Source organism: Hetaerina americana, unplaced genomic scaffold, assembly GCF_022747635.1.
Source record: "Hetaerina americana unplaced genomic scaffold, ioHetAmer1.1.p SCAF_3, whole genome shotgun sequence".
Classification (NCBI taxonomy): domain Eukaryota; kingdom Metazoa; phylum Arthropoda; class Insecta; order Odonata; family Calopterygidae; genus Hetaerina; species Hetaerina americana.
Window position 1 is genome coordinate 11495256 of NW_027286874.1, and position 24212 is coordinate 11519467.

Consider the following 24212-nt stretch of genomic DNA (forward strand, 5'->3'; position numbering starts at 1 on the left):
GGGGTTGTCCTAAAATTACGTCTAAGACTACTTTCCAATTTTACCCTCCCCCCTGTAAGAATCCATATAATATGGATTCCCTCTCTACCCATATTACGTATGCCATTAGTCCGTGAAAGTTTTTAAATTTTGTGAAGAGTTTAATATTTGCTTTATGCTGTTTCTCCTAATTCGATGCACCAAATCATCCAAGTCTAGAAGAGTCTACTGGGGACCAAGAATTTGATCAATCATGTACAAATGCATTTGTTCAAATTCTGGAAGATGCTTGGCTAATGAAAATTCCAAAGAAAGGAACCACAGAATCGTTAAGTTCTAGCCTTCTTGGTGCAGCTGCTGCATTCCTCTGCATTTATACATACCTATCACTTGTTTCAATGACCCTTGATTGAATTTAACCTTTCCCAGGGCAGAAGCAGGGTTACTGGTTTTGCCTCGTGTAGATATGTCTCGTACGATTTGCCTTGTACTGTTACCTTTGTCAGACTTATGAAACGTCTTTACTACGTACAATAGTGAATAGCAGAACCCAAGTTATCAGCTTTACTTCCTCTCTGGAGTCTGAAAATTACCTCAATTTGTGTGCTATTCTAAGTCCTTGCCCCATTCATTTTCCTCTTTGGCTCCTTGATCCTATATCCTTTCTGGAAATTTCAGAGACCAAATGTTGTGTTTTGAGCGGTAGAGCACGTGGAACATTTTCTTGTGGTTTGGGTAAAATATAACCCTCAGATTGGCTCAATCGACACTGGACTTCAAATTTGCTGAGGGCATAATCGCTGTTGGTAAGCATCTTACGATTTTCAATAAGAAAGGTAAAAAACTAAATTGTTACTGGTTGTTTTTAATATCACGAAAATGGCATATCAGGGAACTGCATTAATGGCAACTTAATTGAATTCCATACAACAAACCCCCCATGCGTGATGGCAAAGTGACCTTCATTTTCGTAATCCAATTATTACTTCAGCCATCCCATTTGATTCCTATTTTTCGAATTCATCGTCACTACCCATAATCAAACTATTCCTAGTGTTACAAATTTATTTGGCCCAACTGTTGCTAGGCCCAGTCAAAAATTGTCCAGAGACAAAGAAAATTCCTCCCCACGGAAACCTCTAGTAAAAGGCGAAAGGTTTTTTCGATTGAAGAGAATTTTGTCTTCTCTTTCTAACCGAAATCGACCGAAACCTTCATAAGTGTCACAAAGTAACATCGCGGAAGGTAATTCTATTAATCAATCAATTAATATTCAGAGCCACATTTTCACTAAATGATTCCATAAATACTGGAAGATACAATGTGTGGCGTGTTTTATTTTAGGTTTATCAGAGAAAATGCATAATATTTTAAGCCTATGAGAGCCTAAATACATAAACGAGATTAAAACCTTTAGAAATTACATCTTGTGGCAAAAAAGAGAATTAACGACCTCCGTATTATTCTTTCAGTCTCGGGATATAATAACGGAGAGAGAGGGAAAGGCAGATGGGATTCATTGGCAGTGGCGGACGAGATGAATCTCGCGAAGTTCGTTGCTTGAGGGAAACCTGGGGAGGGCAAGCCCCACTTAAAGCGAGGTCGCACGATATTACATTAATTTGATATTCGTGTGGTTTGGGACTTTTACAATCTCTGGGTCCAAATTCACTCAGCCAGGCAGAGTTTTATACCGCCCGACGGTGAAAATCCGCCCACCGCGATTACGATTTATGGGGTAAGAATCTCACCACTCTTCTATGTGATAGTTTTAGTGGTCGGAGTTTTTAATGGTTACCGTTAGTTTCATATTTTTGATAATGTTCCATTTCATACGGTCCAAAAGTGGCATTGGCTAATCGCGATATGCCTAATAACAGACTAATTGGTACACAGGGACTTCTCCAGAAATAGATATTTATTATTCGTTCGGTAATAATGATTGGCATGGATGGCACCTATTGCCTGATTATAAAGTGCATAATTATTATTTAATGGACGCGGTGGAAAAGTGAGTAAAATGCGATGCTCACTGACATACTAAAAGTTTAATTCTTCCTGCAATTTCAAAAGATGACATCAAAAGTCTTGCAATCACGAATGAAGTGGAAGGCTTAGTTATGTGCGCATAAATTGAAAGAACAGGGACTGGTGTGGACATCCATCATCATCTGACAAATACATTGTTAGATTAGTAAGCATCAGAGTTATTTGGGTAGGAAAGTGGATAAAAATTATGAATGTGCTCCTAAAAATGCATTTGATTGTGATTTGTGGTGTTGAAACTATATCTGGCTTTTAAAATTGATTGCAATATTTGGATGTCATCTTTTGAAATTGCTGGAAGAAGTAAAATTTTAGTATGTCAGTGATTGAATTGGCTTCATTTTCTTTTCAGTGATCAATTTGTTTCCCTATGTTAAGTTATATAAATTGCTAGCATTCTGGAGTGTGAACATATTTCTAGCCTGTAAGAGTAGAGCTTACCTCTCGAAGATTCTAAATTTTGAAAAAGATAAAAAAATTAATAAATTCGATAAATATTACTTGAAAAAGTTTCTTAATTTTTCCATTTGTAAAATTAGGATTTGCTTTGGATCTTTTTTGGATCTTCCATGACAAATTCATCCTAATGGTTGTAATAGTAAACTTGTCGTCTGTAATTTCATTGCCTCAGTACTAATTGGAACTTTGTCTGTCCTGTAACTTGAAGCCTTGGAGCTGCTGTGAAGAGATCTAAAAGCCAGCTGCTACAGATACATATGAAAAAAATTTCTTACCAGGCATGAACTAGAATGGAAAGGATGAGAGATATCATGATTCATGTAAGCATTTATTTTAAAGATTGAAATTAAGTAAACTACATATTTAAAGGAATTGTATTTGTGCTTCAAAAAGAAATTTTATTTGGAATATTTATGAATTTTTATTGGTATCTTAAGATACCGATTGGCATCTCAATTGTGTGCCCATAAGAGTAAAAGTTGGGATAGATTAATATTTGACAGAATTTTTTGAGTTTCATAACAAGCTGTAAATTAAGAAGAATTGGTCTTTTCCTTTTGTAAACTAATCCAGTTCATAGTCCTTCATTTCATTCTTGAATCAATTCTATATGCATATGTAGTTGATGTCAAATCTTATTAAGTGTCCTGGCATCTTCCATATGCGTCACCTTCATGAGAGAAAAGCTACCCCAAACAGCATTGACAGTATCCACTAATGAACTGCCATCTGAAATTTAAGAAGCCAAAAAAGTAAATGAAGGCTACATAAGAGTTGGTCAGATTTATGGAAATTGAGCCAAGGATGGACTTCCAATGAAAATTGAAAAAGAGAGTGAGAAAAGGTGACCACACAGGGTTGATTGAATAAATGTGAAAAGAATTGAAGGATGGATTAGATATAAATTCCAAAATTAAACTGTTGGCCTAAGGAAACCAGATAACAGAAGAAGTGCTGTATCTAATTGGAGAGAAAAGAAAGTACAACTGCTCAAGGACTGAATTAGGGCACATATGCTACAGTAGATTCGAAAATGAAATAACCCAAAAAGTCAGGGAAAAATGGACAGAGTCCTTTTTGGGAATGAGGACTACCATGCTGAGTCTGTATTTGATACTTCTATTAAGTAAAAGGCAAATAAAGCACCAGGAATCAATTATAAACCCTCAAAGTTAATTCAAAAAACAATATAGCAATATCATAGATAAGAAGCCAGATACATGAGAGAAGAAAAAAACCGATAACTTAAAGAATGTAATGGTCCCTATACCTATTAAAACAGCTGTGGAAATTTCAGGACAATCAATCTGATGACCTTGCATCAAAGATTCTGGCTAGCATAACATACCTACTATTCTACTTCTATCACTGAGTCTGAGAGCAAGAATACTCATTAAAAGCTCTTCTGCTTTTTTTTCTATTCTTAGGTACATTATGCTAGGCACTTACTATGTTGGCTACTAAATTGCCAACCTTTTTCTTAGACATAAATACAGTGTCCTTTTATTAACATCAAAACAACCTTATCAAAACTATTTACTTGTGGAAATGCACAAGACAAAGCAAACGATTCAAAGTATAGTGGAGTGTGCCGCTTAAAGGGTGATATCTGTAGTGTGTTTTAAATATGTCAGACAAGAATTTTTGGGATTGTTGGGGTCACCGTACTCAAAACCCTGCGTCCATGACATTTGATTTCATTTCACGTTACCATTGTCATTAAAAATGGGGTAAAATGGGTATGGAGAAAGATGGAAAAGGTGAAAAAGGAAAATAAACATAAAAGCTCTAGGGAGGGTGGGAGAGGAGAGGGGATTGTCAGGAGAAATTAAAAGCAGACAGGAAAGGTGGATGCCAAGCACTTTGATTGGGAATGGGATATTGAATACTTTAATAGAGGGAAGAATGTTATGTGTGGAAGGGGTAGGAATAGGAGAGCAATGGTGTATGGAGAATGCAGAATTGAAAATAGGCTTACTGCAAGGTTGGATGTCTGGTTGTTTTTTTTTGGAAAAAGAGAAGAGAATTGTCATTGTGCCAAGGTAGCTTGTGTCCATCAGAAACCTATCTTAACCAGTAGAATACCAATGAAAATAGTTATTCATTTTTTTGATTCTACAATTGAGTAATTCCAAGTTTTATTTGCAGTAGTTAGCTAAATGAAGCATTGGGTACTTAAAGGTATGATGGTGTTGAATTTGAACAATAATGAAAAAAATACACTTTCTATTAGATAGATTGCCATGCCATGGCCTGTTTTGATGTACTACATCCTCAGGTGGTACCTCAGAGCAGGTCGTTGTATAAACATCTAAAAAAGAAAAGTGCTACTTATTGTTCATTATAAAATGAAGCATACTAATTACAAACATATTTCACAGAGAACACTGGATAATCAATCAAGTGATATTAGGAAGTGATTTTGCCTATTTTCCTGTTTATGTTCACATTCCAAAAAAATGCTGAAAGAAGAGCAGAAATGCTAAAAGCAAAAGGGTTATTGGTTTATAATATGGACTTTCAACAAGAGAACTTCTTAAAGTGGAAAAAATTTTGACTTAAAAGATCAAGTTTTTTAAAAGTTTTTTTGCCATTTGGAGCATCATCATCAAGAAAAAGGAAGTTTTCATTTGAAATTCATTTTGCCACTGATTAATGTTAATGGTTAGTTTGGTAGGCTAGGTATGATGCTTGAAAAGTGGGGGAGGGTGGGGAATTACAAAAGACCATTGTCAAAAGAACTGAGCATGGTTAGTGTGTCATATACTTTTATGTTTATTGAATAAAATTGTTAAAGAAAATATTTCATGAGGAAATGTAGGTCCATACCTACATTAGGGATCTTACATAGGGATCCCTGAGATGGGATTGTAGATTTACTTCACAATTCTCCGAGGGCCTAGGCTTCTATGTTAGCAAAAGGTAAGAGTGCTGCAACTAAATCTTAGGAAGATATGAACAGAAACAATATAAGATTAGTTCACAAAAGGACAAGACCAATTCCTAATTATACAGCTTATTCTGAAAATCAAAAATATTCTGCCAAATATTAATCTATCACAACTGTTACTCTTACGGGAACACAATTGAGGTGCCAATCGGTATCCTAAGATACCAATAAAAATCCACAATTATTCCAAATAAATTCCAAAATTTCTTTTACAAGTACAATTACAATTCAAATCATTTAGTGAAAATGTGGCTCTGAATATTAATTGATTGCTTAACAGAATTACTTTCCGTAATGTTACTTTATGACATTTATGAAGGTTTGGGTCGATTTTGGTTAGAAAGAGAAGACAAAATTCTCTTCAATCGAAAAAAACCTTTCACCTTTTACTAGAGGTTTCCATGGGGAGGAATTTTCTTTGTCTCTTAACAATTTTTGACTGGGCCTGGCAACAGTTGGGCCAAATATATTTGGTAAACGAGGAATAGTTTTGATTAGAAGTAGTGACGATGAATTCGAAAATTAGGAATCAAATAGGATGGCTGAAGTAATAATTGGATTACGAAAATGAAGGTCACTTTGCCATCACGCATGGGGGGTTTGTTGTATGGAATTCAATTAAATTGCCATTAATGCAGTTCCCTGATATGCCATATTCGTGATATTAAAAACAACCAGTGACAATTTAGTTTTTTACCTTTCTTATTGAAAATCGTAAGATGCTTACCAACAGCGATTATGCCCTCAGCAAATTTGAAGTCCAGTGTCGATTGAGCCAATCTGAGGGTTATATTTTACCCAAACCACAAGAAAATGTTCCACGTGCTCTACCGCTCAAAACACAACATTTGGTCTCTGAAATTTCCAGAAAGGATATAGGATCAAGGAGCCAAAGAGGAAAATGAATGGGGCAAGGACTTAGAATAGCACACAAATTGAGGTAATTTTCAGACTCCAGAGAGGAAGTAAAGCTGATAACTTGGGTTCTGCTATTCACTATTGTACGTAGTAAAGACGTTTCATAAGTCTGACAAAGGTAACAGTACAAGGCAAATCGTACGAGACATATCTACACGAGGCAAAACCAGTAACCCTGCTTCTGCCCTGGGAAAGGTTAAATTCAATCAAGGGTCATTGAAACAAGTGATAGGTATGTATAAATGCAGAGGAATGCAGCAGCTGCACCAAGAAGGCTAGAACTTAACGATTCTGTGGTTCCTTTCTTTGGAATTTTCATTAGCCAAGCATCTTCCAGAATTTGAACAAATGCATTTGTACATGATTGATCAAATTCTTGGTCCCCAGTAGACTCTTCAAGACTTGGATGATTTGGTGCCATGAATTAGGAGAAGCAGTATAAACAACTGTTTTACTATCTGTAGTTATATACTCCCATACTACACATCTAAGTTTTCTCATAACCTTATGTTTACTTATGCCACCCTGTAATACTATATTTAGATTAACAAATATATGTTATTCCCGTGTTTTTAAATAAAAAACATGTTACTATTCCTTAATTTATTAAATAAAAAGAGAAAAATATTAGGAGGGATCGTAGGTAATATAGAAATGCATCGCAAATTTCCGTGAATTCTTTTGCCATCACCAATCGTTCATCCTTATGCATGCAGCAGACCTGTTCGTGCTTGCCAACCGTTATGTAGTATATCTTATACACTATAATTTTCAGATAATTTTTACCACAGACCGTTTATTCGGAATTGTTTTTCCATCACTTCATATTTGCCCTTCATTTTTCCCAGTGTACTACTAGAATGTACACTATTTAAGCTAATTATGTCACACACAATGAGGCCAATATTTCTATACAGGATCGCACTGCTATGATGAGGGAAATTCCCTCCCTTCACCACGCTCCAAACTCGTACGGAGTCCACTACTGTGAAGCCCTTCCCTGCTCTACTCTGGTTTAAAATACTGAATCCGCAAGGAACTTAGTTCTTAATGTTCTGGATAGAAAATATGATTCAATAATTAGTAGGTCTAATTATTTCTTGAAGTAAAAGGAGATAATCTGAGAAAGCGAAACAATTCGGAATCGTACATTCACCTTGCACAGTCCCACTCCTTTATGTCGGTGGTATAAAAATTTGGTTCATATTGTCCTTGCTTTTTTCCCGAATATGCTTATTTTAAGTGGGTGCTTATGGCCACCACCCAAGTACACGGAAAGTATTTTCAAAGCTGCTTGTGTAGCCACACGAAGACTAAACTCACGAAAAACATTTTACCAATTCAGTTCAGAGAAATGAGTGTGTGATAGGGAATTTTTAGGGGCCAAACAAAAAAGGTCATTGGTGAACTGTTTCAATAAAAATCTCTTGCCTTAGAAATGCATGCTATGAAAGCGTTGAATAACTTATTGGGCGCGCCAGCGCATTCTGCATGCGAAATCGCCAACCATGTGAAGGCATTTTTATTAATGATCTAATATACAAATATTAGCTGATGTACATCAGTCCGACCATACAGGTATACCCTTCCAAATTTATTCAGAGTTAATCTAATGACTTTTATGAAGTACCTACAGGTACTTTATATGTGTGAATATGGTTACTTAGTTTTCAATCCATTCCCAGCTATGCTCCCCTATGGGAAATAAATATATCTATTGAGGAAACTGTTAATGATGAGGCTAAGGGGCGTATTTGAAATGTAAGGGCCGTATTCTTATATTTAAAGTTTGGCATCAAAATTCATCAATTTGACAATCCATTCAAAATACAGAAGTTTATGTTGCCAACTATTCTGTCGGACAAAGAGATATTTTTTCATTATCCACCGGAAGAAGTCCACTAGTGGACAAAGAAAGACATATGGTCAGAAAAATGGTTTAACCATTTTTCTGGCCATTCCACAATCGGGTTCTACTGTCAAATCTTGTTACTATGCCACCTGTAGGGACCAAGAAACAGTGGCATAGTAGCGAGAGTGGCATGGTAACGAGGGTTTGTAATAATGGCTTTATTTTCTCAAGTAACCCATCAACCCAAAGCTCTTAAGAATCGTCGGCTGGCACACCTTCTTTTGGTGGATCTAGTACATCTCTTTGTCTAGCTTTGCCGGGCTTCCCGCTTCTCTGTTACATGAACTTTCAAATGGTGCTCCAAGCATGCTAGGCTTCCTCCGCTTTCCACCAGCTCCGCAATCTCCTCCAACGTGAAAGACCCGTACATCGCGAGGTGCTTCTCGGCTTCGAGAAAGTCAGACAGCTCAATCTACCCGTTCAAAGTGTCTTTTCCTCGGTAGGCTAAGCTTCCCAGATCTTGAGCAGCTCTGCATCCTGAGCCTTAGTTTGGATCTCTTCGATGAACTTGGTCTTCGCGAAACAATTCCTGATCGTCGACTTACCGACTTGCTCCCAAGCATGCTGGGCGCCTAGTAGAGCGTCAAGCAACGTGAACTTGAACTCCTTTCCCTCGCCCATGGCATCATGCCAGCGGCATAGCAGGAGCTTCTTGTAGTGGCAATTGAGGTTCTTTATGATTCCTTGATCATTGAGCGGTGGATTCGCAATCCCTTCTTGAGTGGCAACAACAGGTTCTCCAGCCCTTGATTACGAATTGGCTGTCGTGTTAGGTGGGAAGAACACCAGTTGAATGTTGTTCAGCTGGAGCTCAGCAGGGTGGCCAGAGAAGTTATCGAGACAGACCACCACTCTGCGTCCTTGCTGGCCGAGTCGTCCGTCACAAGCATGCAGAATCTCCTCGATAAGCTCCGCCGTCATCCACCCCTTCGAGTTCGCCTCGCCCAGGTTGAAGACGTCGTCTGCAGAGACCTGCCTCAGTAAGGGCCGGAGAACCTGTTGTTTCCACTCAAGAAGGGATTGCGAATCCACCGCTCCAGCTTCACCCTGCACTGTCTTGAACGTGATGCCGTGGCGCTTCTTGAAATTATCCAACCAACCGTCGCTCGCCATCAAGTCTGGGATGTGCATCAGCTCGGCCAGTTTCATCGCCTTCTCGTTTATCAGATCGCCGCTGAGAGGCAGATTCTGTCCTCTTGCTTGCTCCAGCCACATGAGGACTCCCTAATCAAGCTCCGGGTCGTGAGCCTACGTCAACTTCATGCGCTTCGATGGAACTCCAGCTTTGATAGCAGCCTCGATATCACCCTTCTCGCTGAGATTGTCCTTTACGGTGGCCCTCTTAACTTCGACGCCCCATTTCTTGCTAATCTCTCCGGCCAACTTGGGCTGATTCGGCTCCTTCTTCGCGGCATCAATGATTCTCTTTTTCTCCTTCAGCGGAAAGTCGGTTCGCTTGCGTTTCTGAGCTGATATTATGGGCTGAATTTTTAAAAAATTGATGTTACTGTTGTGCACGTACGTATTGAGTTCGCTGCTTCGCCTTTGGGACGTGAGTGTAATAATCGAGCACTGCGCAAAAATACAGACTTTTTCACGACTCGTGCCTTTTAACAGTCACACAATAGTGGCATAGTAGCGAGAGTAGGGGGTGGCATAGTAAATTTATTTTGTATTGAATTTTTTCGGGACCGAGCAAAAGTGGCATAATAGCGAGAGTGGCATAGTAGGTAGATGGCATAGTGACGAGATTTGACTGTACCGCGTAAAGGCTGGAAGAGGGTTCCGAAAAACCACCCATATAGCCTCCATTCGGAAGGATTTAATCCCCGTAATCTGGAGGAGGTGGAAAGTCACGGAGAAAATTACTCCAGAAGTGAATCCATCCTCCGCCCTCAGGAGGGAAATTCATGCGAATCAAGTGCGTCCATCAAATTGGGAGGGAATCTTGAATGTAGGGTGGCGGCTGATCAAGCAATGAAGACAGGAAGAGTAGAGAATACGAATGATACAGAACATGGCGTTTGCAGAAATGAAATGGAACGAATGGGGGCGGGGATTTCTGAAGGGTAAACCCTTGCGTGGCTCATGATACCCATAATCCAGGAGTGGGATAGCGCCGTGGGAGAACACTGAAACAAATCGACTCTATTGCGATGATCCTGGGTCAGTTCGAAACCGCTGATTCACACTGGATGAATGGAGGGATACGTAGGATTTAGAGGAAATTAGTTGAAAATCGCCGGTAAAGAGCAAGGAGAAACAATTGTATTATACGAATAGTAGAGCGTTTGACTGCTGACCGGAGGGTCTGGGTTCCATTCCCGGGCAAGGCACTCTGGGCACCTGCAGCTCCACCCAAGCTATGTGATTTTTCGGGTACCAGATCTTCCTGGGAAACCATAATCGGCACAGGGAAAGGGACTGCCCCCCCTTCCCTGATGTGTGAATTTCACACGCCGTCGGGCTTAGTACTGGGTGGACTCTACCATCACCTACCAAACCGACCTTCGGGTTCATTACTGTGTTTATGGTTTTTATGGATAGGAATAGGGGAAACGGAGGAGGGAAGAGCAGGGGAAATTTACTCCCTTCGCCATGCTCCAAACTCGTACGGAATCCACTCCTGTGATGCCCTCCCATGCTCTTTTCTGGTGTACACCACACCAAAAAAGGCGAAGATACTCATGGAAAATGATGCAGGGTCCAGGAAGATATCCTTTGCACTGCATTATGGTTAGGCACAGATTTAGGAACACAGTGATCAATTCACAATTTTTTCCAGCAGCATATGTGGACTCAGATCACAACATGGTAATTATTAAGGGTGGCATCCAATTCAAAAAGATGAAACAGGGAAGATGGTTTTAGGAAATTGAACGTAAAAGCACTAGGCAGATCAAAAAGGAAGGAGTATTGGCATGGTGAAGAGAAAATAATGAGGAGGAAAGAGGGTTGTGTAGTATGGAGGAAAAATGTGAACATATGAGAAAAGGAATAACTAAAGCCACAACGTTAAGTATAAGAGTAGTAAATTGGAAAAGGACAAGGAAACTATGTATTACAGAATAAATTACTGAAAGACAGACAAGGGAAGAAAATGGAGGAACATAAACTCCGAGACAGCAGGAGGAAGTATGAAGAGCTCAGTAATAAACTGAGGCAAGAAAAAAATAGGTTGGGAGAGGAATGCTGGTGGATACATTGTAAAGATAAGGAAAGATTAAAGAGAAAGATTCAGAAAAAATCCAAGAGAAATGGAAGGAATATTTAGAAGAGCTGTAAGGTTAAGGCATTAGGCCTGCAAGGTTAACGATAGAAAGAGAATATGACGTAGTTCAGGATAGCTTAGGTCCACGCTTACTTGATGCCTAGATACAAAGGACGTCAAAAGAATTGAAATAAAATAAGGCCTAGGGGTTAGAAAATATTACAGTGATCAATGCATGCATTAAATGTGCATGTATATGTATGTTAATGGACCATGATGAATCACAGAACCCAATGCACTCATCTACTGTATCTGTATTCGGATCATTTTAATCATACTATCAAATCCGATAGGTTTGGCTAACCAGCGAGTAGAGCACAGCATCATCGCGCTCATTTTTAAAAGCTCATAAGAAGGGGAATATCCTCAAAATTAATGAATACTTCAGCTAGTTCCTAGCCATGGTGGAGCATTCATCCACAGCAGCAACACAAAATGGCAATGATTATCTTCCTTTAAAGTTTTTTTTGAAATCGTAAAAAACTGAAAAAGGCTTGAAAAAATGATTTCGCCATAAGGGAACAGAAATTCAACAGACATCAAATGGTCTTTGAGATGGAGGCAAAATGATGAATAAGTTTAGTTTGTTTTCCATGCGTAGGTGGTCACGTACAGTTTGAACCATATTGTTCACATGAAAATACATTTTAAAGCATCAGTTAAGACACCATATGGTTCATTAACTCTTATATATCTATATGCATATAATGCATATATCCTAAAATTATTAGAAGTATGTTAAGAAAGAAGCTGCTCAAGTTGATACATAGCCTTGGTGTAATCTTGAGAAGTATTTTTCATAATTTTACAATAAAAGGAAATAACCTATTAGGTAGGTAGGGCATCAGTATTTATGTTCATGACAACGCGACTGACATCATCAACATCTAAAATCTGATAAAGTACCTTCCGCCTACATTACTATATACACCCCCATGTAACATACACGCATGTAAATGCGTAAAGAGATCCAAATACGCCGATTCTCGCATGAATACACCAACATTTCCCCCAAATATTCACTTAAAACTTAGGGTTTCAATCGCTCAATTATTGATTGGTCATCCAGTTTTAGATCAAGCAGCATAATTGTTAATTACCATCCGCCAAAGTACAAACAACACGACCCTGTACACTACACGACCCTGCAAGGTCTTGACAGAAACATCGAAACGTACTGAACGATATCTCCTAGACGAACGAGTTTCGAAAAAAGCACGGATATAAAAACATGCGCCATGACATCCACGTACAAAACAAATAATTTATCAATAAAAACAACAAACCAGCAAGGAAATCACAATACGTAAACAAAATATTCCTACAATTATATATTATAAAAATCATCCTCCCTCTCACACAACCTTCGGTAGCTCAGTTGGTAGAGCGGTGGACTGTAGAAGGTAACATACGGATATCCATAGGTCGCTGGTTCAAATCCGGCCCGAAGGAATTTTTTTAATTTGATTTTCAGATGTGAAAGTTTTAAAGCTTGAATAGTTTAATTATTATCATCCTAAATATTTAAACATTTTTTTGCCGGAGCAAAATTTTGTACTTTGCAAATTGGAGAAGTTAACACCATTCTGTTATCGCCCCAGGGAACTGGTAACTATGTGAAAAGTTCCTTGCTAAATTAGATTCGCTCTGAGATGCTACTTTTATGAAATTATGTGACCGAAATACGAGATCTTTCGATATTTTTTTCATAAATATAATCTGAGATATGTGAACAAGATATAATACACATTTATCAAGACACTTGACCCACGTACCCAATGTTGGGTAGAGAAATGTTTAATGATTTTCCCAAGTATTATGTCACTTTGAAAAATTTATAGTGTCATTGCATCTGAATTTCCTATGTATGACCTATTTACCTGCATGTCACGTGGTAGGATCAAGTTGTAGCTGACCCAGGGTCAATGAGGAGAACCCATAGTTATTGAATTATTAATTACTTTTTAATAGCAATGTTTTTTTTATATATCTCTGAATGGTCAGATGCTTAAAACTTGAAATACTGTTCCTGTTACCTTCTTTAAATGAGCTGGTTACTTCCAGGTGAATGTAATTACTTGTTCATCACTAAATCTTCATTCATCCTTAGCACATGATTAGACCGACTTTTCATTAGCTCAAACCAAATACCTCTAGGTTGATTATCATCACTTTTAACCACCATCATCTCTATTACTTAAAGTAGCCTTTCTTTCTGAAACCTACCTTCTCTACTATGGCAAATCTTGTATTTTCTATCGTCAGTAATCTTGTTCAATGAAACTATCTTCTGGTAGTTTCAATAATGCCTTGTATTATACTTATTCATAGTAACTCAATGAGCTATCTAATGTAACAATCAGTTAAAAAGTGTCTTTAATTAATTCTCCAAAAATGAAATAATATGAAAGCACAAAATGCTGTATACCAAGGACTATTTCACTTAATAAGTCCTTTGAAAGTCTTCAGTCAAATTTTTGAATGCTTAAAAAGTATACCTAAAAATTTCAACAATTATTATGTTTTGAGAGGTAGTTGAGGCCAATACGTAATGGATATCCATTTGTAATGCACAAAGAAAGAATCAAAGGCTTGGCATTTCCACAGGAAAAAATGTATTGTGTTGACTAGTTCCGTTACACTGTAGCATTATCTGTACTTCCTAAGTCCAGATGGTGCTGCTGAGTAGCAAAACTAGACGGCACATTTTTTCCTGTGGAAATGCCAAGTGTTTGATTCTTTCTTCATGTGCTACATTACGATGTTATAATTTCAAGAGATGGTTTTGATTGAAAATTAATTGTTGAACAGTTACTGGGAAATTAGCTGAAATATAAATTTAAGAAATACAATCTTAAGAAGTGGAAACCACTTATTCTTCTCCATCCCTGATCTCTCTGTAAATTGTATCATCCTCTTCAGAGAAAACTTACATAATAAGGAAATTTTTTTGCCGGAATAATGACATTGACATGAGATACGCATGCATGTCAATTTTCCATGCTCCAACAAAATAACGAGTTGAACTTCTACTCAATTACATATGAAGTACTGATATAGTTATAATTGAGAAATTTCAGATCAAGATTCACGCAATAGAAATGAGCTTCCATGAAGTCCATCAAGGCAGTTCATGCACAAAATCTTGTTTATATTCATTGTAGCTCAAAGACCTCTACTTAAGTGTAAAAGAATAAAATGTTTTACTCTCCCACTCTGTAACTCTTCGCCAAAATTCAGTAATAATTTGAATAGGCAATAATTTTACACCAAACTTTGGATTTTGCTAATTCTAGTAACAACTTCAGATACTTTCCATTACTGTATCACACTGTGCATGCAACCTCTCCAACATTATTCATTATTTCCCCCTTGGAGAACAACATAACATCCATAGATTGAAAGCTCAGTGGTGCATTCATATCCATTTGAGTGGATAAATACCTTTTGTGTTTGCCATACCTATTTCATACTATTTTGGTACACACATGAAATAATGGGAATGCTTTTCTAAACAAATTTAATCTGAAGGATACTATCAACTTTCAGTGTATAGCAGAATTAGTGTTACCATAATTTAACTACATAGGTTCATACATTTCATGCATGGAAATCTTCCTTGAGCCCACAGGTGCACCCTTGGGACAAGCCATTGAGACTGCTGCTGCCAATTAGTTTCACAGATAAGCTTCGTTTTTTTGTTCATACAAACGTGCAGTTTTGAAGTAAATGTCAAATGGCTCTTGGCCTAGCCCCCTTATTGACAATGTTTATTTACAGCTGTGTAAAATGGTCACTTTCACATACCTAGTTTTTCAGAACACTCACTTAGTCCAAAACCATTTTTTAACATATGATAAGGTTTTAACTAAAAGACTGGCTAAAATTGACCAATAACCATCTAACACAGTGATATTGGGTGTCCTCGATTGGTTGGAATATAAGGTATCAAGACTAAATGACACCAATATTTTGATGAAATACCCTCTCCTCTACATTTCTTCATTAATTACCCTCTCTCATGGCTTCCAACATCCCACTACCTCTTAATATTTGCAACACCCATTTTTCTTGCCTTTACCACATTAACACTCACAACAATCTTAAACCACAAGTTTGAAACATTTGTCTCCTCCTTCGTCCAACTAAGTTCTTCCAGAACCACATCTCAATATTCATTTACCTAAGCTCATCTTTTTGCCTCGAAGACCTGGTTTCAGATCAAAACAGTGGCACATTTAAATCACCACTGATCTTTTCATTGTGCACCTGCCATTAGTTATCTTACTTTTTTACTTACTTCCCTCGACAACTACAATTCCACAAATTTGCAGAATACGGAAGACACATCTACTCAAAACACTTAATGAACATTTTGTTAACATATGACACGTTACACTGCACCTACATATTTTAAATCCTATACCCATTGTTTTTACATTTGATTACACCTCTACAGGAAGAGGACATATTAGCCTAACAGGCTAGATTACTACAGATAAGAAATTCTAATTTAAATATCATATGTTCTGCAGACTGCATGCAAAATCCTGATTAATTTAAAATTATTGGAATCTCTATTCATATGACTGTGTTTTAGAGAACAAAAGAAGGCAAACAAGCAAACAGTACACTGACTTAAGAAAATACCTTCTTTTCAGTTCTCAAAATATGGCTAACACTAGGATGACTAAGTTCCTGATATTTTTTGCAGAGTTCAAGCCAAGGCACTTCACACGACCCACAGTGAACACTACTTAAGCAATTCTGTGTCAGAGTATCCCATTATACTTGATCCTTGGTCCACCTTTGGTAGGTAATATATGAAACTGTACAATGACTATTGGACATGATGATTGAAAATCGCAGGAGTAAAATTGAATTTTGAAATAAAAAAATAACATTGTGACATTGACTGCTTACCAACTAGAGATAGGAAGCAGCCTACTCTAAATGGAGAACTATTAAATTTCAGTCATTGAAAATGAGCACAAGTTTTATGAGCAAATCTCCTATGCAAGACCTAGGAAATATATTACATTACACTGCTTAAAATGCCTCCATATTTCCATGAAAATATATATTCTCCTTTCTAGAAACAAAGGTAAAGCTGAGCAACGAATCCCAAGTTGCATTCATTTACTGGAGTTGAGAATGGTAAATAATATCCATCTTAAGCTGACACCCCTTTCTTTTTGGAGATAATACAAAAGAAACATACGGCAATGGATATTGTCCCTCAAATATTCACATTATCAAAACCTTTAATAAGTTAGCCATGTGATTTTTCAAGATGTTTGCCAGGAAAGCACCAATTATGAAAGTGGGATGATAATGATGCAAATAACTCTAGTATATCAAAACTTAATAACCTCAAAAATATCGCAAAAGGTATATAAAATTAATAAAATGCTCATGGGTCAAGTTTTACTTTAAGAATTTCTCCATACTGGGGTGAAAGAAAGAAAACACTTTGTAAATGTCACTCTATAATTATTTATCATGACATCTTCAAATGAAACACCCGAGGGTATTTGTGTGTTGAAAAGTATGGCACATAAATGAAAATTAAAAGGTGGCATTGGCAAAGGGATTTCTTTCTTTCTTAAAGGTAAAAATGTTTTTTATAATATTGTGATCCATAGTAGCAATAGCAAAATAATATGTTGGTATGCAATTTCATAAAGAAATAATGTGAATACTTACACAATCATACCCTATTCACATTCAGATTTTAGAGCATGAGTGAACTTAATTCCATTTCATACTATCTCCTAAAATGTGCATAATACCATTCAATGCCTACATTAATAAAAAGGTAATCACTTTCAATTAAAACACATCACTTTGCTTTTATTGGAAGATTGCTTACTGAACCTGCTAACTGACAGGCAGATAAGCAAATATGGGCGCCACTCCTTTAATTCCACCATTGGGCATGCCAAAAGATCAATGACAACTCCAGGTATTTATTTACTTGTATCTCAGCAGTAGCAGCTGGTTGGCTGATAAAATGTTGTCTCAATTTCAATATTTTTTCTACTAATCAGAGAACATCAACTCTCATCAAAAAAACACCAGAGACGGGTTGGATGCTAGATAATGTTTGGGTTGTATCATAATAGAGCATATCAAAATGATATGACATGCACATGAAAGTCATCAAATACCTTTTACAAGGTAAAAATCACGATGTATTTATAATCACTTTTACAACCCGGTTTGAGTTATTTTTTATGTACAGCACATCTTCTTTACACCATCATTCACATCACTGACAAAATTCATTGCATTTCTTAGAAAATCCTAAATTACAAAAAACCAACAAAATATATATATATTTATAATATTAAAAGTAATATTTCATTATATTTTCAAATATTATGTTAATGCAAGAAACAGTAAAAAACAAGGCATGATTAATAATATCCACAATGAAATTAATACAGGAGATATTACAAATTTTCTTAGTAACCATTTTTTTCAAATTAAAAATAACTTTTTTACAGGTACTTAACGACATCTACTATACAAAGTGTTTACTAATACATCAATCGATAAAACATCTCCTTAAATTATTTACTGTCCATAACCCTTATTGACAAGGCATTTCATGGCAAGGAAACCATCTATAGAAAAACCAGCTGTACTTCTCAAGTACTTAAAAATTGTTTTTCATAAGAAAATCACCTATAAAACCCTATAATTTCCCAAACCATCCACTTTGTTCATAAAAAATAATATATTTATATATGCATGCATTTGGGATTCATTCTCTAGCATGGGTCGCCATCTTTCAAGTACATTAAGTAGTTAGTCTCAGGCAAATCTAATTAAGAGAGATACTAAGATGGTGAGTATCTCACACCTTTGAGAAATCAAGTGACCTAAAAACCTGGAATGATGCTATAATGGGGAATGTTTTCACTCTTACACAGGAAGACCTGTAATAAGAACTAAGACTGTTAGAAAATATAAAAGTTTGTATTTTAATAGTTAACACAGCACTCTGCTCATGGCAGAATCATAATTATCCCTTGACACTCACTTGCAGGAGTTTAGCCATTAATAATAATATTATTCATTTGTTAAAGCTCCTCCCATAATTTAGCCGTTCACATACCCAGCTTTATTGGTTAATTCATCCCAAAAGAGAAAAAAAATCGCACCCATAGTATTCACACAGCCAACAAACAAGGAAGAACAAATGCCTTGCGATGAGCCATGCTCCAACCACAGCAATCTAACCGAGCCATTAGTCAACCATGGCCACAGCAGGCAATGGTCAACACCCTCTTCAATTCGGGCCATCCTCCCCATCCACAGAGTCGTCCAACCCAGCACCAGAGACAGTGCTATCATCACCCGTGGCACCAGACTGGACAGATGCCCTCTTGGTACCACCTAGGCGAGAACTTAGGCCCATTCCACCCCCTCCTCCGCCACCAGCACCACCTCTTCTGAAACACAATATAAAAAAGTATTAGTATAAAGAGAAACATTTGTCAGAGGGTGATGTAAACAAATATACGGCGTGGAAACATACCTTCCTTTTTTGAAAGTGTTTTGAGTTTGAAAGAAGGAAGTTATGTTGCCACACCCTATATAACTACTCCAACCAACCCACAAAACATAAGCCATGTACAAAAAAATATGTGAGAGGCACACTCAGATGGCAGGGGTGAGGGTAATGGAGGGTTTCGGTTAATTTTTTTTCTTTCTAATCATGATATGAAATTCACCTTCATTAGTAGAACTAAAACAGAAAATGAACAAACATGCACACACATTACTTACAATCTGAGGCTCTGAAAGGCAACTCTTTGGAGCTCTTGAAAGTCTTAACACCAGAAGAACAGTAGCAGTTATACTGACCACCAAGCATCATATATCATTAGCTTGGAACACAACCTCATTTCTTACATGTCCTAAGCAAACTAAAGCAAATACCCAATAACTTCAGTTCCACATTACACCTTGCTGGTTCAGTGAAACTCTCAAAAACCACCATTTTCCCATCTGCTTGACCTAAGTGAAAATATTAATCTGTAACAGAAACTTCCATATTCATATCCATTTTGCCTAAAATTGACAAGGCTATCTATGCATCCAAATTCATGCTAACAAATACTAAAACACAATGGTATTTCTTTTTTCCAAAATGGCTTTAGACTCTTAATTTCATGTGAGGAGGCATTTCAAGAAGTCCTGGGTAGTTGGAAATAATCACCTAAGCTTTCACTTCACAAAAAAAGAAAAACAGCAGCTGAAAAACCAATAAATTTAAAACTGAAACTAGAGAATAATCAGTCTCGCCCATTCTTATGCAAACAAAACTATTGATCAGAAAATACCCTTCATTTGGTTTTCCCACCAATATCATCTAACCAAAACATTGTTATCATTAAAAATAGACTAATATTTGATAGTTAAATGTCATGTTGTCACTCCAAAATGGAATCATTTTTGTTCTGCAGAGAAAAAAATGAACAGAAAGTATCTTCTACATTTAAATGATATCTACGAAGGATAATACTTAAAAAATATTGGCCTATTTTTGCATTAATCCACTTAAAGTAAAGACAGTCTATCCTGCTGACTACAAATATACTGTCAATAGCAAAATGATTTAATGAGTATGATTCTGATCAAATCATTACAAGTATTCTAAAAACTTCATGTTCTTACTGATAAGGAAGCATTGTATATCTTCAATTAAAAATGTGATTGTGATCTAGAGTAAAAAATGTTATGATTGCAGCAATAGTTATTCTGGGTAGGTATTTCATAGATTGTCATTTACACCAAAAGGATATCACAGTTAATTAGGGTAAGGTTGGAATATGCAGCAGGTGGGGGATGGAGAGAGAAACTCTACATCAGCATTAGCCTTGTCTAAACAAAAAACACCAGTAAAGATCCACAGTCCCCACTCAATATATGCTGTACAACACTTGAAAATGCCCTCCATGCATTGTTTTATTGAGTAGGAAAACAAAACAGAAAATTCTAGCCACCTCCAGGAATTGAACCTGGGCCCTCCAATCAGGATATTGGGCCAACAATGTTGATGCCACAACATTCCATTATTGTGATTGGGGCTTTTAGTGGAACGATGATGCTCAATTTCAACATGCATGTTGAATGCATTCTTGAGGGTTTATTCAAATAGGCCATGACTAGGAATTCTTTAAATGGAGCTCTGATAAGGAGTAAAAAACACACAACTTATTTCTAAAACTGAAGCAAACGTCACCATTACACCTTGGATATACATGGGATTCATTAGTCATACACTTATGCCTGAAATGCAACCAAATGCAATTTCCTGAATCTGTTACACATTCTGCCATTGGAAGCCACTCAGAAGAAGAAGCTGCTGTGCCTTAGGATAGCTTTACATCGCCTAAGTTTTTAATCCATGGATTATGATACTTAAAAATTCAATGATTATCTTTCACTTCAAGCACCTAATGTGATATTATGATCAAGGTTCATATGCATAGATTAATAAAAGCACACTGCAGATTAAAAGATGTTCCAGGTACACACAAAGTAATGCAACACAGGACCATGAAATAGCAGCCAAGGTAGCCAATTGAGTGCTTGGATAAAACCCTGAGGATCCTGGGTTTGAATCTAAGTGATGTTTTGAACAAACCCAATTAGCATAATTTTCTGAGTATCAACATCATCTTAAAATTTGCCAATTGCGCTGGGACAGCATTAAGACCCCTGAGTATGTGAATTTCACAATCTGAAGGGCTAAGATCAATGAGCTGAGCTCTTCTCTCATTTATCGAACCAATCGGTACGGTAACTTCAGAGAAATGCCACAGTAACAAATTTGGTATTGCATTGTGTACATGGAACTAGTAGTGGACAAACAAATTGATTTCTTCATGACACATGAATAATATTACACTATAGCACAAGAAGTGGTAAAAAAATCTAACATACAAATCTCTAAGCACGCTCAATGTAACTTTAATTGTTCTCTGTATTGTAGAGAACATTATTCATATTAGAAACCAAAAAATGCTATATATTACCTGACCAACTGGAAACATTAGATCTCTTCGACATTGGCAACATTTTCATTAAGTAACTTAATATCTCCACGGTGAAAAATTAACAGTGCATGATCACAATCTATGCTCAAATTTATCACCATATTACCTCTGAAACCTTAGAAAACATTCCTTGTGCAATGTAAACTTTAAAGTTTTTAAAATTAAATGGAAGTGCTTACAACATAATTATCATAATAATTTGGGATGATGCTCATTGATACATTGCTGGGAATACATACCCATGGGTAAATAAAATCATGAAGGAGAATAACATGTAAATTACTTCTAAAAGTGAATCTAATTCAATGCACGAATTAGTCACCAAGATTTCCATGCTTATATATGTCCATGTGAATGAAACACTAGATACTTAATTGACCTTAAGCCATAAATGAAAGTTAAGTAAACACAATTGGAAAAATTAGAATATTTTAAGTGACTCAACTCAAAAGCACACATTTTTTATCTTAAAAAACTACCAATAAGGGAGGATTAATAATTGATTAAAGGAGGATGAATTAACCCTGCAGTCATAGGTGGCAACATCGCAGAAGCAGACAAGGAAAGAACACGAGCAACAAGTGAAACTGATTTTAAAGAATTTAAAGGCATGTCATCAAACTTTTCAAGGAAATATAAATTAATTTTTATGCTTACATCACAAAGCTAACTTTTGCCTATTTTTTAGCCTTCAACTAATACTAAAAAAAAAATGTTAGTAATACTAAAGCATTGAAAGAAATTTTTGCCTTATTTGCAAATATATTCATATTATATATTAATAGTATTCATTTTTGAACGTAAAAACATTTACATTATTTAAAAAAATTAGCCACATATATACAATTTAAGTCATAAGAAACTTGAAAGAATATGCTAAGGAAAAAAATGACAATGAGTTATCCTAAGGCACAGTCAGCTCTTCTTCACAAGGCAATTTTACATGCAGCACAATAATAAAGGTTTCACATTAGTTGAAATTAGTTCACACCCACATCAATGGCAGAAGCAGCGCTTACCTTGCACTGTCTTGTGATAGCTATGATTGATTTCCACTGAAAATAGATCAATAATTCAATTTTCATCAACTAATAAAATAATAATTACAGAGCAGTGAACTCTGACAGCTCCCTAAAGAAACAAGTAGAAATTAAACCCTCCTAAAGAGAAATTTCTTGTAAATGAGGTATAATTTTAAAACTAGTCATGATTAAACTTATAAAAGAGGAAAACTGATAGTGCATTAGTTTCTGCTATTATGGTATGGTTCCACCATATCACATCTGAATCTAAAATGCATACGAAATAGATCCCTTATTCTATCCAACACAAATTCATAAAGAATGTGGTCATATTATATTAAATGCCAACCTGACATTAGCCTATTTAATCCACACATACCCAACAAGTTAACAATGGTTGTTGATGAACGAAAATCATTCTAACAATGAATTTTGTTTCTCTTACACAAATGTTTAGCTTTAAAGAATAGAAACTACATCAGCACTAATTGTGGAAGAAACACACTTGAGAAAAGACCCTTAAGATATGGAAAATGTTCTCCTCATGCATACAATGACATATAAAGTACATATAACAGTTTAACAGCATAATTTTGAAGCAAAATGCACTAACTGCCAATAATATCATTGCTCATTATTTCATAATGCATGCACCAATTGTTTGCTTTATTTCATTAATGCATTCATTCATAGCCAACACTTAAAACAAAAGCCCATTAAAAATGTGACATTTACCATGGGTGTTAAGTAAAACTGAACTCATTCATTTGGAATGGAATGAAAGCATATGCTTGCTGGAACAAAACCAAAAGGGGAATGAAAATTTTAACACAAGAGAGAAAGTGTAACTAGGTGTAAGTCAAAAGAAATATTTTTCAGTAGAGGTAAAGAAAAATGAATTTTCCGGAAAAAAAAAGTCCTCCAAAAGTTGACTTCTGGTTATTTCTACCACGGAGTTACTTACTTCTATTTGTTGCAAACTGCCAGGCAATGTTACAAGAGCACAGATTGGCACCTCAAAATAATCAAAGCATTTTAAATATTTGAAAATTTTAATTGGGAAAAAGAAAACTTGATATTTGATTAGAAAAATTAGGGAAAATATTTTTATTGAAGGCAGCATTGGTCACAGATTAAATTGATTTAAAATTATTCTTCTTCCACCATCTACCTTTCCCAGTGAGTTATTTCCATGATTCCATGAGGTTCTCTCTCTTCCGCTCACATATTTAGAGATCAAAATAAGTTCAAAAAAATGATTTTGCCACAGGGGGAAGTTGTTTCTTTGTTACAGGACTTTCAGGTAAGGTTTTTGTCTCATTAATGCATAACAAAGGGATTTTTCTGCATCTGTCAACATCAGCCTTAGGCAGTCAATATAATTTTGTATTATTTTTTCAGTTAACAGCCAAGAGTAATAATTTAAGATAGTTTTCAAAATAGCTAAAAAATGTATCCACCTAATGACCCTACAGCGGAATTTAATTCCTATAATTAATTTACCCATAACATAAATTTATTCAATCCATCCAGTTCTCAGAACTGACACTCTAATCTTATGAACCTCATGCTTTTCTGTATT

The 24212-nt window shown here is 36.2% G+C and overlaps 2 protein-coding genes and 3 non-coding genes across 9 annotated transcripts in view; 2 read left to right on the plus strand and 3 right to left on the minus strand.

The window, feature by feature from the left end:
- Positions 1-1048: 1048 nt before the first annotated feature.
- LOC139691105 (U5 spliceosomal RNA) lies at positions 1049-1164 on the minus strand. Its single transcript, XR_011701565.1, has one exon. It is a non-coding gene; the product is annotated as a U5 spliceosomal RNA (small nuclear RNA).
- Positions 1165-5780: 4616 nt separating this feature from the next.
- LOC139691106 (U5 spliceosomal RNA) lies at positions 5781-5897 on the plus strand. The gene has a single exon (XR_011701566.1). It is a non-coding gene; the product is annotated as a U5 spliceosomal RNA (small nuclear RNA).
- A 3117-nt stretch (positions 5898-9014) lies between these two features.
- Positions 9015-9479, minus strand: LOC139691080 (tigger transposable element-derived protein 4-like). Its single transcript, XM_071588823.1, has one exon. The coding sequence runs from the start codon at positions 9477-9479 to the stop codon at positions 9015-9017; it is 465 nt and encodes a 154-aa protein (XP_071444924.1).
- A 3419-nt stretch (positions 9480-12898) lies between these two features.
- On the plus strand, positions 12899-12987 carry TRNAY-GUA (transfer RNA tyrosine (anticodon GUA)). Its single transcript is given in 2 exon segments — positions 12899-12935; positions 12952-12987. It is a non-coding gene; the product is annotated as a tRNA-Tyr (tRNA).
- A 4380-nt stretch (positions 12988-17367) lies between these two features.
- The window catches only part of zip (myosin heavy chain 10), a 177478-nt gene continuing 170633 nt past the window's right edge, over positions 17368-24212 (minus strand). For 2 of the 5 annotated variants that reach the window (XM_071588587.1, XM_071588585.1), the window contains one exon: positions 17368-18995. In XM_071588587.1, coding sequence (XP_071444688.1) covers positions 18833-18995 — 163 coding nt within the window. In that variant the 3' untranslated portion in view covers positions 17368-18832. Of the gene's footprint in view, positions 18996-22627; positions 22664-24212 lie in introns of all 5 variants that reach the window. The other 3 variants (XM_071588588.1, XM_071588589.1, XM_071588586.1) reach the window with 3 other exon arrangements.